This window comes from Dysidea avara, chromosome 6 (genome assembly GCF_963678975.1).
Source record: "Dysidea avara chromosome 6, odDysAvar1.4, whole genome shotgun sequence".
NCBI classification, from domain to species: domain Eukaryota; kingdom Metazoa; phylum Porifera; class Demospongiae; order Dictyoceratida; family Dysideidae; genus Dysidea; species Dysidea avara.
In genome coordinates this window covers 27,162,216-27,181,569 of record NC_089277.1, presented here as the reverse complement: position 1 = coordinate 27,181,569, position 19,354 = coordinate 27,162,216, and the positions used below count along the sequence as shown (strand labels likewise).

The 19,354-nt window shown below is 37.2% G+C and overlaps 2 protein-coding genes and 2 long non-coding RNA genes across 9 annotated transcripts in view; 2 read left to right on the top strand and 2 right to left on the bottom strand.

Annotated features, from left to right (window-relative positions):
* Positions 1 to 5,852, bottom strand: part of LOC136257532 (uncharacterized) — a 188,694-nt gene extending 182,842 nt beyond the window's left edge. The window contains exons 1-2 of the long non-coding RNA XR_010702057.1: positions 5,543 to 5,852; positions 5,035 to 5,237 (exon numbers count right to left, since the gene is read on the bottom strand). This is a non-coding gene — a long non-coding RNA (uncharacterized lncRNA). The remainder of the gene's footprint in view (positions 1 to 5,034; positions 5,238 to 5,542) is intronic.
* LOC136257528 (protein NLRC3-like) lies at positions 512 to 17,873 on the top strand. Of its 5 annotated transcripts, none has more exons than XR_010702054.1 (5): positions 512 to 848; positions 10,968 to 13,671; positions 16,951 to 17,011; positions 17,266 to 17,685; positions 17,745 to 17,873. XR_010702054.1 is itself a non-coding variant. In XM_066050756.1 (4 exons), exons 1-4 carry the CDS (start codon positions 691 to 693, stop codon positions 17,366 to 17,368), a joined length of 3,159 nt encoding a protein of 1,052 aa, XP_065906828.1. In that variant the 5' UTR covers positions 515 to 690; the 3' UTR covers positions 17,369 to 17,873. The 5 variants fall into 5 exon arrangements, 1 of the variants encoding a protein (XP_065906828.1); XR_010702051.1 differs by having other exon boundaries at positions 515 to 848; positions 16,951 to 17,144; XR_010702052.1 differs by lacking the exon at positions 512 to 848 and adding an exon at positions 8,833 to 9,519 and having other exon boundaries at positions 16,951 to 17,144.
* On the top strand, positions 3,564 to 6,337 carry LOC136257531 (uncharacterized). The gene is made up of 4 exons (XR_010702055.1): positions 3,564 to 3,784; positions 3,914 to 4,568; positions 5,179 to 5,911; positions 6,323 to 6,337. It is a non-coding gene; the product is annotated as an uncharacterized lncRNA (long non-coding RNA).
* Positions 6,181 to 7,871, bottom strand: LOC136257530 (uncharacterized). 2 transcript variants are annotated; one of them, XM_066050759.1, is made up of 3 exons: positions 7,623 to 7,795; positions 7,274 to 7,394; positions 6,182 to 6,860 (listed from the first exon to the last, which is right to left on the bottom strand). In XM_066050759.1, the coding sequence occupies exons 2-3, from the start codon at positions 7,310 to 7,312 to the stop codon at positions 6,306 to 6,308; spliced, it is 594 nt and encodes a 197-aa protein (XP_065906831.1). In that variant the 5' UTR covers positions 7,313 to 7,394; positions 7,623 to 7,795; the 3' UTR covers positions 6,182 to 6,305. The 2 variants fall into 2 exon arrangements, with proteins under 2 accessions (XP_065906830.1, XP_065906831.1); XM_066050758.1 differs by lacking the exon at positions 7,274 to 7,394 and having other exon boundaries at positions 6,181 to 6,860; positions 7,623 to 7,871.
* Positions 17,874 to 19,354: the final 1,481 nt, after the last annotated feature.

Here is a 19,354-nt window from a genome sequence, read left to right as displayed (position 1 = left end):
GAGTCAGTTATAATTTATCTAAAAATACTTGTAGAGATTGGGATTCTATTGTGCCAGTTGGTAAATTGTTCCAATCGCGGATAGATTTGGGGTAATAGCTGAATTTATAATGATCTGTTCTAGCAAACGGAATCTCAAAATGGAAGGGGTGGTGTATGTCAGGTCTACAATTATACATAGTATAGAAAGTCTGCAGAACAACAGATAGGCTTGAGCATATTTATATAGCTAGCTAGCAGTAAAATATCACTAAAATTGCATATCTGAGTGTCTAATTTCAAAAATTTCCTGTGGGGGCATGCTCCCAGACCCCCCTAGAATGCTCGTGCTTCGCACTTCGCAGAGTGTGCTTTGCACACTGTGCAACAGCTCCTCTCTCATTGGCATGTGTATAGTAGCAATTTCAACATTATAGTCAATGGCCTGACCAACTCAATTTTCCCTCCTCCGGCCCTGCATCGTGACTTGATCCGCAGGCCACCCAGATTCCGGCCAAGCGCCACGCTCGGAGCCAACTTTCGGGAGGCCACCTAAGTAGGGAAATGTTGTTATTATCTACTTTACCAGTTAGGCACTGGAGTTGTTGCAAAGACACTTCTGTACATCGCCATCGGGTATCAGAATCAATAGCTTGCCCTTTTCAGTTCTTCTCAGTATATCGGTCTCGCTTAGTGTTTGATTCAGAGCCGGATGGAAGTGTTGGAACTTACTTTCGCGAAATTGTACGGAGAAATCGACAATTTCAAGTACGACTGTGACAAAATTCTCAACAGACTACATGAGAATGGGTTGATAAATGACAAGAGATATCGGGACATTGGTATTGAACACGAATCAGAGAAAAATAGGTGAGTAGCCATAGCTACAAATTGAAGTATCCGATCAATTTGCTACCATAGCTAGCCGCCCTTCTATAAAAAGTCAAATTGGGTGGCCCAATAAAATTTTATAAACCTGTGAAATTCCAGTGAAACTTGAATGTTCTTATGATCACGTTTATTCATGGGGTTTTCATTAGCAATTTTTTTACTGAAATTTCAGGTTTACCCTATGAAAATTGCAATTTCATTGGGCCACCCAATGAAAACTTGTCAATGACTTTTCACAGGAGGAAAATACTTTTCATTGGCATTTCATGGATACTTTTGATAGAAAATGTCCGACCGCCTGGCAAACTCCTGTAAGCATTTGAGTGTTAATCAGATGGCTGCAGGTTTGAGGCTGCCCAGGTCCAGTCATGGATTTTTTCTCCTTTCTCCACCTTTTCAAGCACATTTAGACCAGGCAAACTTGATTAATTGTTTCTCATACTCGCCCGCATCTCTTTTTACTCCACCGCCTCTAATTTCATTATTGCTGTTATCAATCACATGTACATGTATTTTGATACTAAAAAGGCTGGCTATCATTTTATAGCACAGCAAATGTCACTTGCACCTCAGAAATGGTGGTAAAATGTAAGCACTAGTTCTTAAAAGGCTTTACTAACGTTTACAGTAACTGCATGACAGTTTGATATGGAGCATTTTCTTTAATAATGAATAGTGAACATGACTTCCCGCCCACATGGAAATCCAAATTTTTGTGGATGAGAAACAGGCAGTCAAGTTTGCCTGGCCTTATGTAACAACCTTAAATAGGCTGTAGGATCAGGTGTCCTACAGACCTTCAGCACTTGTGCTGTAAAGTCTTAAAAAATAAAAGTTATGTATCTAAGTAGCTACTTTGTACTCAGTAGTTAACGTTAATGGTCCACTATATTTTCCTGCAGCTGGGTATAGCTAGTTTCAGCCAGGCCATCCTAAGTGGTACTCCAATAGCTAGCTGTTTTGGGTCTTCGCTAGATATTTATGTCACTGTACACTGCATCATGAAGTTTGCATTATAGAAGCGTACATGAGGTTTTGTACAGATATACTTGTAGATTCTACAATTACGATCATCACAGACACATGCACGTGGTAACTAGCTATAGTGCAATGTTCCAAGCAGGTGCATGTAATAAACTAGGGATCTGCAATACATATCGATACAGCAATATATCGATACTGACAGCAAATAAGTATCACAATACAATACTGTACTTAGAAAATAATATCGATACATTGAAGTTTCTAGTAGAATAGTCAGTGGTTGCTCTATTACTGTAACATTGATCTAGACACTCATATAGAAAGTCTCTCTATTTACTGGTGCTATAAATGCAACATTTTCGAGAAGCCATATGAATATGCATGTATAACTGATGCTGTTATGGCTAAAATATTCTTACCCGGGTCTTCTAAAAATAGTAGCTGTTACACTTAAACTATAAAGAAATGCGCTTAGTGGTGCAGCGATCTTGGCAACTCATCAAAATGTGGAGTAATCTGGACAAAATTTTGTGGGAGCATGCATTAAAATGTTTGTGGTAGCTAATTGTCTGGGTAGGCAGGCATCCAGGTAGAGATGTGCTTTTTAACAGCAACTTTGTGTTTCCATACTAAAAATCATATCAGAACACACTAGCTATTTGTCACATCAGTATAAAACTGCAGTTTATCAGCATTCACTGAATAAACAAATTTGTATACACAGTGAATGTAGAATCAGTGTCGACTCTTTAAGATACAGATAAATCGGATATTGTTACAACTATTAGCTAATATGCCAATCATAACTAGCCATGACCACTTCATTATAATAGTATCGTGATACAGTATCATATCGAACAGTTTATTGATGGTGATACATGATACACAAAATGCACTGTATCATAGAACACTATAACAAACAAGTACCTATAATATTATACTACACACAGCTACAAAAAGTTAAAAGCAATAATGATGAACAGTACAAGGCTGGAAAGGTTGACTCCCAGTTTCTCATCACCCGCCCACATAACTTTCCACTCTGCAGTTTTGAAATTCATTTTTGGTATGATTGATCTCATGCACAAGTGTTTTGATATTAAGATAGACTAGCTATCATTTAGAGCTAAGAAAATGTTTCCTCTGTCCCGGAAAGGTGGTAAAGTGTAAGCATTTGATAATACTTGTAGTGACAGATGGCTTGCTAGCTATTTCTGTGACCTTTTTCAATAGTAAGTTGGCTAATAAGGAAATATGACCACATCATGGTTGTGGTGGTTACTCTGTACACTTACGAATGCACTTGTCAACACATAATTAACTGTCAATAAAACTATTTAATAGCTGCTTGAGTTCAAAAAAAACTGAGAGTGTATCGGGTATGCCTACTAGTGTCAAATATTTGGCATTATCATGACTCTGCAGATTCAGGCACCAAATTTGGTGCAGCAGCTCTATAGGATATTTTAGGGGTAACTTTGTAAAGAGTACATAGTTATCCCATGATAAACAATAGTTATCCTATGATAAACAATACCAAATTTAGGTACCTGAATATGCTGAGTCATAATACATGAATGTCAAACTTTGGGATAACAAGGTACAGGGTATATACCTATGCAACTGTGATATGAGCATGTGACTGGACCTACGAAAATAGGGCATGTGGGCAAACAAATTGAACTTAATTAAGGGTGCTCGCTGATATTTGAAGCCGTTTAAGTGCCAGCCCAGAAACCACATGCGGCTATTACATCATAATTGGCATTACTACGCATACTTGTAGTATCCGTGTTAAGTGGACATGTTTTGCGCCAGAGAACACGAGGAAGAATAGCTCGAAGAATAGCATGTTTTTTCGCTTTAGAATCGTCACTGAAGTGTTAGCAAATGATCGTCTGATGGATCAACAGTTATGAATTAATCTAAAAGTAAGTGTTATTTAAGGCAACAAGTGTGAACGCACTTTTCGCTTGTAGGCAACATGCGTTCGTGCCTTGTTTTCTCGAGTAATAGGGTATGCTGGTAGTTAGTATTGTAATTGTAAGCTGCTTATGTAGGGGACAATGTTACCAGCTGGAATCACAAGGCGTTACAAGCTGCTGATGATGGCGTGCCTAGCGTAACCTATCCAAGAGCGACTTGGAGACTCCAGGCGGAGCAAGAAGCTGTTCCTGTGTGTGAAGAAGAGAAAACAGAGCTTTCTGTGTTTAGAACAGCGTTTATGACATGTTATTTTGAAAAGTTGGTGATTGCGGTCAATAGGAATTTGTGTGGTTATTGTATCAATAATGTTGGGCGCACGCAATCTTTACACATGTTTACTAAAAATAAAACTAGTTTTTGAGTGATACCCGTGAAGGCTTCAAAGTTTGTAGGGAGATTCGCTGATAAATTCTCCAGAGGTCTATGTTTAGATTTTGTCCGTAGCGTTATGGCTTCATGAGTTACGGCACCGAGAACATGAGGTTTTGAATGGTGTAGCACACTTTTAGTACTAACTTAAGTTCTATGTACGCTGTGTACTAATACTAAACATAGAGTTGTGAGTTATAAGCTGAAGTTTGTTCAACGTGGTTTCCAGTGCGCTACTGCGAAAAATGGAGGACTAGTTTCGATTTAAGCGCTTCATAAAGAACTACGCATAGTTATAAAATGGTATAGGCTAGAAGAATCCTGTTTGGTTTGTGTTGAAGAGAGAGAAGCACTTCCAACGTAAGTAGCATATGGATTCATTTCATACATTATGTGAGTATTAGCAACAATACAAAAAATGCATGTTGTATGGCTTCAAATAGCCGCGAGCACCCTACAGAGGGGCTTTTTAGTCAACAGGATGTATGATTTTTATCAAGTGGCCATAGTAAACACTAGTGAATAACTGATATTTCCATGGTCACTCAAGTTGGCTTCCAGACTGTGGTGTTACATCAAATGACATCAGTAATGTTTATTACACATTATTATTATGTGGATGTTATATGTACAGTAATGAACACACCAGCGATGTCATTTGATGGAACACCACAGACTGCAAGCATAAAGTTCTAAATCAGCAAACAGTTTGGCAAATCATAAATCAGCCAGCCATAATGTCCACTTACATGTAAATATAAACAGGGGCGTAGCCAGCCAATATTTGATGGTTGGGCATAACTACACACACAAGAAACACGCCCACTTTCATGTGAGACATTATCAAAGAAAAAATTGAAAAGTGTATGCACACAAGGCCTACAGCTACCAATGCTAGTGTAAACAAATGCTGCTTGCATGCATGCAAACATTTACTAGCTAGCTATATGCTATTCTATTAAACTTGTAGGGCAGGCATCCACCGACGATCATCGTAGCCGAGCATCACGTGACATCAAACTGCTGAATCTACAAGAACCAACAATATAAACAGTTCATCACATATTTACTACAATCAACTGGCAGTATAGCTTACAGACCAACCACCACAACGATATGTAATACATTTTAAAGTAAACGCCACATGGCCCCAAATTAAGGCCGGGGGTGCTAATTTATGAACTATAATGAGTCTTATCACAAATATCAGCATGCCAAGAATGTTTCGTCCCAGACTTATAGCAGCCAATGTACATTTTGCGATGAATCTGGTGCCAACCACAACTCGGTTAATCAGTACAAATTGTGCACGTGACACTTTATAATGACTTGACCTTTTCTCCATTTCCAGTCATCTGCCATTATTGTTACCTAGAAGAGTAGGTTTTCCCGTTTTCTTTCATCAGCAGTAAGTTAGGTTATACGGTACTTTCCTTATCAAAAAAAATACGCTTGACAAGTCCACTGAAACGAAATCTTTTGCTGCCAGCACCATCCACACTGAATCCTACTGACGATTATCACTCACTGTGGCTTAGAGATACGGTACCACGACTATAGTGTACCACGCTTCAACTCCATTTTAAATTTCGAATTTAAATCGCGCCAAGGAGCGTAATTATAGGGACTTCCCAAGGGATTTTCCCGCGTAATGGATCACGTGATACACCATCTATCACGATCCCTTCTTCGAAGTCATGGAGGTACACGTTTACGCTTTACAGTATTAAAGTAGGATTGTTTTGTGTGCTGCTGTGAATCCTCGCGTGAATCTTAAGCTACTTGTGATGGTTGGGCAAAAGTTTGTGATGGTTGGGCAAGAAACTGTGATGGTTGGGCAAATGCCCGCCCATGCCCACCCTTGGCTACGCCACTGAATATAAATTACCTAATTTTATACCTTGGTTGCTACAATTAGTATGGACTAAACATATTAGGCCACTGCAATGAGATAACTTGTTTCTCATCAGCTTCTCATAGAATAACAGATGCGGGCGGGCGGGTTATCTCATTATTTGTAAGTCACATAAAAACTTCATACAGTAGCTGACACATAAAGAAAAATTGTATAATACACTATTACAAAAGCAGTATGATCTATTTTTTTATTTTAGGTTTTTGGCAGTGTGCACATTGAGGGTAAAACGCTGAGTCCACATCAACTTCAACTTCTTCAGCACAGTAAATACATATTGGAGTATAGCCTGCTGAATAGTACAGCTTCTCAATAGGGTCATAGCAATTGATATTGCGCACATATACTTCTGAAAAGGGCTCTGGAAGTTCCATATCCTGTAATGAAGAGCCACATGTATAAGAATAGTTGTCAAGCAATGACTCCAGTGATGTGCGTTGTGTTTTCTTTAACTTTGTTTTACAGTACAACAGACGCCACATATCACATTCCTCACACAACATCATCATGTCAACATTCTTTACATGTTGCACACTTGCAGAAAATGGTAGTGTTTTTTTAGGTGTCTTGACATGGAGAGATGGTCGTTGAACTTCCACCACACATACATCTTCTGAAGTATCAACAAAAAACTTGATAAACTTTCCAAACTCTTTTGCTACTGAATTTACTGCTAAATCGGGGTTAGGCTTTAAAGATAAGGATTCCTTGCTGTTGCCAACAAATACTTCTGCAATCTGTGAATTGAAAATCTTAATAAAAAAGTAGCTAATTTGCAATATATATTTATGCCCATATTCAACAAAATCCACCTAACCAGAGCAAAAAGTTTTATTAATGCCATGCAGTAAAAGATTTTCATTCTATATGGCCATTATAGTATAAAAGCATCAAATAATCAAGTCTGCTTATGCATCATGGCAGCCATAATGTATGCCCTTTTCAGTATAAGCGCCCCTGGCATGTTTTGGGTTCTTTTGAGGCCACTGGGTTGGCTAGACATGGCTGGGTGGATCAATAAAATGCCATGTATTCAAGTGATTTCAATATCCCATAAACTAAACCCCACCTGGATTTTGTGGCTTTGAGAATAGCTACAAAGACCATATTTGTAACCTAATACAATATACACTGTATACTTTCCCTATACCATATTCTCCATCTTAGCTCCAGTGTCCTTTAATATCATACAATATAGCTTTTAGGCTCCTTGGCTATGGGTAAACACCTCAAACAGGCTCTGCCTTCTGTGTCCACCCTCCAGTGCCTAACTGGTAAAGTAGATAAGAAGTAAGAAGAAGCAACCATAGATCGACACTGTATAAAAGGGCCACCTATAGACAATACGGCTACTGAAGCTTTTATAGGCTCTTTATAATGATTGCATGCAGTCAATTATTAAACTTCAACAGTGGCGACCATGCATATGATCATTTCAATTCCAAAATACGCTCATATTTTTAAAACAATATACATGTAGCTAGCTAGCTAGAACTCACCTGTGGTGCTTCAGTGGTGGTGGATGAGCTAGACAGCTTTGGAACCAACACAGAATTGAAAAATTCACGAAAGGTAGCTGTATCCGAATGGGATTGAACGATTTCCCAAGGAAGCAGCGATTTTCTACGAGATAAATCCACTACCGTCACACACAAGAGAGCCATGCTGTTAATACCAACCTTATCACGTGCGATAATGGGTGCGCATGTGCATAACTAAAAATTTGATGCGGGCGGTTGATGAAAAACAAGTTATCTCATTGCAGTGGCCTTATATAACCAAGATATGCAATCAGTTTAAGGCTTCTGTGGGCCATATTTTCCAATGGCTACAATGTGATTTAGCCATCCATTTCTATGCATGTTACTCCAGTAGGTTGAGCTGTATTGGAAGTTGCTATGGAGCTTTATACACTTCAAAGACTGCTCTGTAAAATAGTCCATATTGGTAGTTCATATTGTGAAGTATGATAAATATGCAATTATAATAGAAATAATGGTCCACATAATGACATCATTTGTTTGTATAATCCAGAAAGCAGGAAAGACAAAGGCTAGAACAGCAAACAACCCTACCAGAAACAATAGTAAAAGGAAAACATCAATTACACCTAGGGATGAGCCTATTTTGCTTTTTTTCCCACCTATTTTTCTTTCCAGCAATTCTTTTATTTTTTACCTATTTTGCTCTAAATTTTTCTATTTTGCTGAGCATCAGTAAAAATTAATTGCAGTATCTCTAGCTTACAAGTATGTGTGACTGCTCTATTAGAATATTTCGTACATAGTGACTGCTCTATTAGAGTATCTCGATCTTTATCATACAAAATGTGCCAAGTTGCCATTCCTTGGTGCCCATTTTTCCAATTTTCCACCTATTTTTCCAGCATTTTGCTCTTTGCTTTTACCAACGTAGTTTTCCAAAAAATTTTCCGGCAAAATTGGCGCATCCCTAATTACACCCATTAAACTTTATGACTTAATGGTTAGATTAGAAATGCCTCCATCACAACTATCAATGCTATCACATTTAAAAACTAGGTTTACTTACTGTAGATGGCAAAGAAGTAACAGTGCTTGCTAATGGCTAAATCATAAAAAGCTCACCACAAAGCGATTTCCTCACAAAAAGAGCTATTGTTATAGTTGTTTTAACTCCTTGCACACAAAATGTCATAACTGACACTGTAGGTCATCAATAGTGTTGCACTGAAATTACAATATCTTCATTAGTAGTCCCAATGCTATTCATTAATAGAGTAGTTCCAGAAGATTCTGAAATTCTGTATCCAACAAAGTATATGAGATCAACAGCTAAACTAAGACAAATATTGAAGTTTACGTAAAGCAAAGCAGGCTTTTAGAAAAGAAACCAAAAAAGGGCACTACTTATACTTTAGCATTGTTGAAAAGGGAAACTGGAAACACAAGAAGCCAAAAAGTGCATTTATTGGAAAATGGGTTGTTAATTTAATAAAGTAAATACACCTAAAGAATTCATTAAAATAATGAATTCTATATTTACAAATTCCACACATGTGTAGGTCATTGTTAGCACTGGCTGTTCATCCACTTACTCCACAGTTCATTAGCACACTCAATTAGCAACCAACTCCCTCTTGCACTGAAAAGGGTTATATAAAAAGGTTATGAATGACATTGCGGGAGCAAGGAGCAGATCACAGTCTTAGCCTGTGCTAATGCTGGTACCACCAATGATAATTTTAAGGGTAATTATAAATGCTTTGAACTATGAATGAATGGACAAGTTCCAGATACAAGATAAGCAATGTCACCCAAAGGGTGAATGGACAGCAACTTTTTTTTTGAGTATATACTGTAGCTGATTGAGTACTGAAACAGTTCAATAAAGAATTCCAACCTCTCAATATTTTAGGTGAGTATTTCTTGCATTATAATCTGGAGACTTAAAGTTTGCAATAGAAAAATAATAATTACTGTATTCTTTTCACTTACCACTGTAGCTCAGCCTCCTCTTGATGTAAATTTTTTATCCTTTAAAATAACATTGGGCTATATAATGTGATGATGAAATAGTTGTGTTTGCATGGTCGTGATAGTAATGACTTACTGTACTACATATCCGGGATGTCTCAAATGCTGATGATTTTATTTTGAAGAACTAAACTGAGTGCATAATAATGGCTAGTGTAACATATGGTTCTGCTTCAAATTGTAGGTGTGCTATATAGATGTTGCCACCATTTCAAAACAGATTCCTTAGATAATTGGAGGACCAATAAAATTTTTTTCCATCTGCTCCATTTATAGTACTGTTCAAACTTTTGATAAAATAAGCAGCAAACTGCCTGATTGTATGTGTTGGACTACTGTACTTAACTAATTAGAAAAATAGGATAGGCATAACTTGTACCATTATAGTTCCTGTGGTCATGGGATCAAATCAGCAACTTTCAACAGCATCGTATGTGAGACACATACAGGAATCTGATTGGTCCACAGTCTGTATACCATCTATGGTCTGAGAGCTGAAAGCTCAAATTTTATGACTCATCATTTAGGATACTACACCCGCTACCATCTTGTAATTGCTAAGATGGATGGAAAGACATACTAGACTACTCCCTTGTCAGACATACACCTACTCACACACTGCCACTACTATATGACACCAGTAACATTGACTTTTATATTGAAATGTAGTGGAGTTCTTGATTCAGAAAAAAACAAACACTGTAGTTAGGTGAGGAGTGAATGTGTCAAATCATATGGTTTTCAATCCCATTCTCTTACTGTACCTATACCTATACCATGTGATGGTCAAACTTGTATATAGCCCTATGGTCCATTTTGATAAGCACACCATTTTTGCATTATAGTTGTCTGTCAGGTATGGTAGGTCACACAGTTAATTTGATGACAATATTCTCTTCAGCCATTCATGAGGTTGTTTTTTTCTTCTTAAGGGTTTATGAGGACATAGATTATTCTTTTCACATGCATCTCAGGCCACAGTGATCTCACAGTAGCCTCATCCATAGTTGAATTATCTTGCTGGATGCATCTGGCAGTCAGTTACAAATAATTCAGTTAAAACAAAATGTCACTAAAACTTGTTGAAGGGCATGAAGTTGCTATGCATGGGTTTGGTTATGCCCGATCAATACTTAAGAATAAAATGGGAGGATGCTTTTTTGACTGATACTTTTAGAGCAAGAAAGCCCAAACCTCCATGATTCCTACTATACAGTACTACTGTATATTATATTGTATGACAACACATTTTATTATGCATACGTACATTGTAATATTGAGCATCTATAATAATGTACAGCATATTATATGTGTTATGTGATGTTGCAGGTTTATGGTGATTGCATTAGTAAAGGGGGTACACAATGCTTACCAGTTCAGGACACTGCTTGACATCTTTTATTCAGACAACAACTTTTATGACTTAGCTGAAAACATGATGGCAGTCTATCGCATTCTTACAAACACAGAAACTATCATCAGAACTATTAATTTTGAAGATTTATTTACATGTCTTAAACAAAGAAGATTTTTTACAAGAAATGAAGAGACAGCCCTTTCGGAGAAAGGAAAGAAAGTCAGCAATATTGTAGAAATACTGAAAGGCAAAGAATTGGATTATTTTAAAGCATTTTTATTATCTCTCATAGAGCTAAACCAGGAGGATGTTGTCACTTTAGATGAAAGTTTTCCAAACTATTGCCTATATAAATTCCAGTGCTATCTACAAAAGCAATATGCCAATTTTTCCTTCATTGAAACTTCAGATATTAATTTTAATCTTCCAATATCCGATGATATTAACATAGCACTAATTGAGATTAGTGAAGAGGATCATAAAAAAGAATCCACTTTCTTTGACTACTACAGTTTACTACTTAAAAATAAAGTGGCCTATACTAGACAAGTTCTTAATTCTTATTCTGACATAGTTGTTGAAAACTGTAGGGTAGTCTTAATACAAGGATATCCTGGAAGTGGCAAGACATTTTTGGCTAAACGAATGTGTACAAAATGGGCAAAAGGAGAACTACTGCAAACATTTGCATGCGTTATCTTTTTGCAACTGAGAGATGAAGAAGTTGCCAATGCTGTCACTTTAAATGAATTAATAGAATTACAAATTGGCCCACTAACAAGAGGAACTGTTGATATTTCCAAAAAAAATGGTAAAGGCATATTGATTATTTTAGAAGGTTGGGATGAGCTACCAGAAAAAAGGCAACGTAGTAGCTTATTTACTCGACTTATATCTGGTGCCCTTCTTTCTGAGGCAAAAATTGTAATCACAAGTCGTCCTTCTGCTGTTAGAAGTCTACAACTTAAACACATTCAACGTAGAATTGAAATACTTGGATTTACTGATCAGCAAGTTACACAAAACATAACACATTATTTTCTAAACTGTAGTAATGGTTCAGAATTAATGGAGCAATTTGATTCTGAATTGAAACGTCTTCCACTCTTAAAGTCTTTTGTGTTTGTTCCCATAAATCTAAGCATTTCTCTTTACATTTTCTACACAAATGGTTATAAACTACCTGAAACTTTCACAGGCATGTATAAAAATTTGGTGCTGATTCAGTTACGACGTTATCAAACTAGGACTTCATATGGCAGCGCATCTATCAGTGATCTAGACAGTCTACCTCCTGAAATTGATGACATGTTGCTTAGACTAAGTAAAATGGCTTATGACCACTTACATAATGATATCACCTTAATTTTTTCAGAGGCTAAGATAAAAGAATACTGCTTTGATTCAACTGATAAAAATCTAGATAATTTTGATGGGATGGGACTACTGCAAATAACCAACCACAGACATTTTGAGTCTATTAACAAAACATATGAATTTATCCATCGCACTCTTCAGGAGTTACTTGCAGCTTGGTATTTATCTCGACAAGATGCACCAATACAGAAAAAGCAACTACAAAGCATCTTCAACAAGAAAGAACTAGAAATGGTTTGGATATTCTATGCAGGTCTCACAAGGTTTCATTCAGTTTCCTTCAAAGAATGTCTTCCAGAAAGTTACAGTCTGAGAATTAAAATTTCAAGCTATAGAGCATTCAGCTGGATGCAGAATACTTTTGCAAGGAATGCATTTATAAGGTTTCCCGATGTGAGTAAATTAGCTGACGACTTTCAATTTGGAAAGCAGTATTCTTATAACTTGTCTCGCTGCATTTCAAGAGAGTTTCAGACTACACTAATAGCAGCAGTTATGGAGGCACAAAATCCTCAGTTGTGTAAGGACGTATGCAACAGCTACTTGTTCTATGGTGAGACATGTTGGTTCTTTGTTCCTGAATCTGCTGTAACACCTCACATTTTATCAGCACTGTCCTACTGCATAGCACACAGTGGAAAACGATGGATAGTTCAGTGCAATACATTTGATAAATATGGGGCAGAATGTTTGCTAAAGTATTTGTCAATGACATGTAGCAATAGTGAATTCAAAAAATATGAAAAGCATAGTTGTAGCACCAACAGCAGCATTTCCATCTTCGATATCAGATGTAGCCAATATCAAATCAGTGGAATAACAGAACTTGTGCATACTCTGAAACACCTTCAGTTCTTGATGTTGTCATACAGTAATCGAGTAAACGATAAAATTTTAGCTGAGATTGCAGAAGCCCTTAAAGACAATACCTGCTTAATAATTTTTAATTTACATGGCTGTAATGTAACTAGTAATGGCATTGAATCTATTGCAGACATGTTGAAGAAAAACAAAACTTTACAATGGATCGGGTTGAAAGATAACATGGCAACTTTGAAGGAGGAGGATATAGTTCTACTACTTCAAAAAATATGTGATCATAATGATACTGTACTTCTGATACACCTTGACAACATTTTTCACTCTTCTGACAAAGTTCAAGATCATTTAAGAGTTATTAATGTTCAAAGACAAAAGAGAGGAAAAGAAAAGTTGAATCTTTCTCTTCTTAGTTGTTTCAAGCATTATGAAATATGTCAGCAATTTATCTCAAGAATACCATTTATAAAGGAAGATGAAGTACGTAGGTTTATTCATAATTTGTGACTGGGCCTGCAAAAATAGGGCATGTGGGCACAAACTACACCTTGCCACACAATTAGGCATATCTCAGTATTACAATACACTATTTGCAATCTTTAACTTGTCCAATTACATATTTAATAAGGGCTGAAAATTGCATGGCCATAGCATGGTGCTAGTAAATGTTATGAGCCATGAACGTTTGAAAAAGTAGGCAAATTTTATGTGCCCACATACGGTACTGTCACAGGCCCAGTCACATTTACAGTATTTTCTGTTGCTTGCTGCATACAGTGTTTATAATGTCACTGATATGTATCCAGACCACAGCAGTTAAAGAATTTTAAAAAGGTGTGGGATTGATAAATGACTAAGGGCCTGTTAATTATGCTGCATAACGTATGAGCATAATGGGTGCCTAAAAGCACTGACTTATAGCACTACATAATAGGCAGAATACTCATGCCATACTATAAATCCTTCCTTGTAATACGTAGCGCAGAAAAATTAATTCTAGTATGTCGGTAACTCTAATAGAACGATCATGTAGCTGACTAGTCTAATATAGTATGTTGATTTTTTCTGTGAAAAGAATTTTGACAAGCACGAATATATAGTTTGTGCTTCAGCCACTTATTATTACCAATAAAGTGCACGTTTATTAGCAAACATGAGAACTGAGGCATACATAGTGAGGTAACAATTTTTAGCACTGCAGCATAAACACAATAAGTAAAGCAAAGGCATAATTGGTGGACTGTATTGTAGTAAAAGTACATCTGAGATATTTGACATTTGCTTTTGTAGCTTATGCCATATCCAAGACTTGCCTTTACCAGTTTATTTTTGGGGTAGGGTAATGGTTTGCATTCACCTGCAAGAACTTCTCACAGCAGTAACACTATGAACTCTTTTGTTTGAAGCTAAGACTGAATCAGGCGACTTTGTATGCCTATCAGTGGCGTAACTAGAACCAGACTGACACCAGGGCCTAGTGCAATCAGTGGCGTAGCTAATCGGAAGGCGATGGGGTGACACACCCCCAACAGAACACTTAATGTCATGATCGTACAAAAAGGCTAATGACCCAATGATGGGCTAGCCAAAATACGGTGTAGTATTAACTAACTTATATCATATCAAAGTAGCTACTTTATTATAAATTACTATCTATGCAAGTATATTATAACCACCGCAGATCGAGTCTCATTCCACTATCACGTGTCTCAACTGTACTCCAACATATTCGTCCATGATCAAGTAGAGCTATACATCACTGGTAGTATAGAATTACATATTATAATGCGTTATAGCTTAACACTCCTGGTAACACTGATTTCGTACACTGAATTTAATGAATCACCACTCCAGATTCCAGTTTGACTCCTTATCTCTATTTCCAAGTAATCCCCTCTACTTTAATATATAGCAGACCAACTCTCTCAACAATTCATAGCCTCATAGAGCAGTTTACCATGACTGTTATCTCAAACCTCAATTGCAGAAGGTCAACCGCTTTTGTTTAAACGCAATATCACTTGAGTAAGCTAGTCTAAAAATAGAACAATAATTAGCCGTGAGTAACTAATATTTTCGTTACTTGTTATCTCAAGCATGGACGATCCTTTTGCTAACTATATATTACATCACACGTCGCTAAATGGAGTGAGTGGAAGTGTTGAAGAGAATAGCATTGAGGAAGCTGGCCATTTAGCACGACTGTTACCATATGCTAGGACACGTGCTCAAAATTGTTTACATGGTCTAGCTAAATGCCACAGTTGCCTTATTTATGCATGTGAAATTTAATTTAAGGGGCGTGGTAGTTTGTGCCTCGATCAAAGCGACCAATGGTCCACTATTGTTCACTAAGAGATACTCTTGGGTGTAGACCTAAGACCAGTAAATCTTCTTCGCTGTTTTGATAAATCGCCCACGGTCCGTGACGGTTGGCCGAGCCTATCTTGGCGTCGCGGTATACAAAATGTCTGTTTTCAATCTAATAATTTGCTGACACCCGGGCCTAGGCCCATTTGGTCCGGGTTTAGTTACGCCACTGATGCCTATAGATACGTGCATACATATTATTTTGTTTATGTGGAGCAAATTGTGCATACACAGAAATTTCATTGAAAACTCTAATTAAGCAGCCATAAAGCATTCAACATTAACAATGAAATCACTGAAGCATAATAAATGGATACATGATAATTATCTGTTAAAGAGTGGGTACCTCTAATAATGCTTAGTATGAAAAAGATGTTATATCAAAGATGGCAGTCAAGAAATATCATGGCTGCAATGACAATTTTGTAATGACCCACATATATCAATAAGTCATTCTTTGCTGATACGATATCCTATTTCTGAAGCCAATATTCTAATAGAACAGGCACATATTTCTGAGCTTGATCAAGATGCTGCAATGAACATTTATTAATGCCCTGCAATGTGAGTATAATACAGTGGAACCTCAGTTATCTGAACCCCTTGGCACCAGGAGTGGTCCATAAGTCTGAAAAGTCCATATCTCTGAACTGTGTGTAAACTACAACATAAGGAACCTTTTAAAATTTCCAGTATTATCAACTATCCTAATAGAACAGTCACTACACAAATAGAGCAGTAGTTTGTGTGACTGAGAATCCAGATAAGTGGGGTCTGGATAACTGAAGTTACACTATAGATCAGAAAAAAAATTGCTGAGAGGAAAATGGGTGGGAAAAGGGAACAATAGGCTCATCCCTAGTTACATATCTGATCAGGGCCGCCGAGAGAAATTAGGGGTCCCAGGGGGTAAAGGGTTAAAGAGGGACCCCAGGGGCAAGGAGGATTCAACTCTGAATCATAACTTCAGCTTAACTGTAAGTTGAAGACCAAAAAAAAAAGTCATTATGTGTTGACAATGACAAGTACACGTGATCCGCATACGTGATTTTCAAAATTATTTCATTTGAAGAAAATTGCAGTCGGTCGGGCCCATGCAACATAAGGTCAAATAAGTATGGCCTTATTTATAAGCTTGCTACACTGAAGAATACTGTGACTGCTCTATTAGAGAATCTAGATCCTGACTGCTTTATTTGAGCATATTGATCTTTTAAACAGTATTTAAGAGGCCCTTGATGGGGGAGGGGTGGTCTTTCAGGCAGAGGCCTGGGGCAAAATGTCCCAGTTGCCCCTCCCCCCGTGGGCAGCCCCGTATGTGATCATGAATGTAATGTCTTGTGAATAACTATTAACTATGTGTTAATAATGATATTTTGCTCTTATCAGTCGCCATCTAGTGTCATCACCACAAATAAACAAACATCAGAGAAAATGGTCTTTACCTTTGGTGAGTATCCGCTTAAAATTGAGTGCCCAGAATGTCATGAAAAGATGCAAACTAAGACTGCAGCCAAAATTGGTCCATTTACATGGATAATGGTTTTACTGCTGTTTTTTGCATTTCCATGGCTCACTCCACTGTAAGTTACATATTTTGTAATGCACTAAAGTATTTTACTTATATAATCAAGTAATTAGTGTACTATGTATGTATATCTTCAAAATCAAACTGTTATTTATATATATATATATTTCATTTAGGTTTTGTCCTTGTTTGTGGCCACTTTTAATGCCATTTTGTAAAGATGTGTCCCATTATTGCTCAAAGTGCAACGCTCATCTTGGAGTTTATCGGAGAATGTGAAACTAACTTATAGAAAGAAACACAAATCATTGACTATAACTGTGTATGTATGTTGTATGTAATTGCATTGAAAATAAGAAATTGTGTAGAATGACATCAGCCTTACTGTTGTACATTATGTCACCAAGTGTCACATTTGACAACTAAACTGTGACTAAATTAGGGCATTTGTAATGAACCAGTAACAGTGATTGAGATCATGAGTCAGTACCTTGGATTCTAATAATTTGTCCAGCAAGTGCATAACAGTAACACAGTGAATTGTAATTCACATGTGATACTGAAACTGATTGAAGATATAAAGCTGTTGATTGGATGTAAGTCTGATTTGTATATGGTGGGTGTCCGTGAATCTTAATTGGAAATGACTTTGCAGGGCGGCTACCACCAGACAAAGGAGCCAAGAAAGCTGATACTTGGTGTGATAAGTCCCACAGCCTTGAACTATCTAAAGACATATGAGTTGTTTAAAACTTGATTATGTAACAAAACTAGAACTACAATATCGCATCGAAAAGTATCAATATCGGCCAGTCTTAGTCAACATTGTATTGTGTAGGCTCTGTAGGTCATTTTTAGCTGCTTTTTGTCTTTTATAAGTTAAATTAGGTTTATAGTTAGAGATCGGGGAGGATGGGAGTGCCATTAGGTCCGGAATAAATATATCTAATCCAAAACAGCCAAGCTGTAAAAAAACAGTGTGGCCCTCAAAATGGCTATGGTGAAAAAAGATGTGAAATCCAAGGTGGCGGCCAAAAAATGGCTGTGATAGTAGATTAATGGTAAAAATTTTAATTACGACAATTCAGGTGAATTTTTGTGCTGCTTGGTCTTTGCAAAAAATTTACCTAAATTGCCCGCCCGTTATTAAAATTTTTACCATTAACCTACCATCACAGCCATTTCTTGGCCGCCACCTTGGATTTCACATCTTTTTTCACCATAGCCATTTTGAGGGCCGCACTGTTTTTTTACAGCTTGGCTGTTTTGGATTAGATTTCATTTCTTTTTGTATTTGTATACCACAAAGCCGGCCTATGGCCGGCTTTGGGACTTTTTTAACCTGTCTTTTTTTTCTTTACCACAGGAAGAAGAAAAGATGAAGCAGATGTACCGTAAATATTTCTGATTTTATCAGTAAATGTACAAATTATATATATAATTCATATATTTATTACAGAACTCTCCATGGTGGTTTCTTTGTAACTGAACACTCTACAAGGTGACTTCTTCTTGCTGCCCTCTCTACAGGGTGAATTGTTAGTAGCTGAACAATCTACAAGGTACTGTAACTTCTTCTAGCTGATCTCTCTACAGGGTGATTTGTTTGTAGATGAATTCTGTGCAGGTGATTTGTTTGCAGCTGAGCTCTTTACAGAATGGTTTCTTTGTAGCTGAACTCTCTACAAGGTAACTTCTTCTAACTGATCTTTCTACATGGCAATTTGTTTGTGGCTGAATTTTCTACAGGGTGATTTCTTTGAAGCTGAACTCTCTACATGGTGGTTTCTTTGTAACTGAACTCTCTACAAGGTAATTTCTTCTAGCTGATCTCTCTACAGGGAGATTTGTTTGTAGCTGAACCCTCTACAAGGAAACTTCTTCTAGCTGATCTCTCTACAGGGAGATTTGTTTGTAGCTGAACTCTCTACAGGTGATTTGTTTGCAGCTGAACTCTCTACAGGTGATTTGTTTGCAGCTGGACTCTCTACATGATGGTTTCTTTGTAACTGAACTCTCCACAAGGTAACTTCTTCTAGCTGATCTTTCTACAGGGTGATTTGTTTGTAGCTGAACCCTCTACAAGGAAACTTCTTCTAGCTGATCTTTCTACAGGGTGATTTGTTTGTAGCTGAACCCTCTACAAGGAAACTTCTTCTAGCTGAGCTCTCTACAGAGAGATTTGTTTGTAGCTGAACTCTCTACAGGTGATTTGTTTGCAGCTGAACTCTCTACATGATGGTTTCTTTGTAGCAGAACTCTCTA

Bases quoted from the DNA above. Each gene is read 5' to 3' on its own strand.
- LOC136257528 (XM_066050756.1), top strand. From the start codon at position 691: ATGGAAGTGTTGGAACTTACTTTCGCGAAATTGTACGGAGAAATCGAC. The intron at 849-10,967 runs GTGAGTAGCCAT...GTGATGTTGCAG, and splicing joins CACGAATCAGAGAAAAATAG to GTTTATGGTGATTGCATTAG. The intron at 17,145-17,265 runs GTAAGTTACATA...TATTTCATTTAG, and splicing joins TTTCCATGGCTCACTCCACT to GTTTTGTCCTTGTTTGTGGC.
- LOC136257530 (XM_066050758.1), bottom strand. From the start codon at position 7,787: ATGGCTCTCTTGTGTGTGACGGTAGTGGATTTATCTCGTAGAAAATCG. The intron at 6,861-7,622 runs GTGAGTTCTAGC...TTCAATTCACAG, and splicing joins CCACCACTGAAGCACCACAG to ATTGCAGAAGTATTTGTTGG.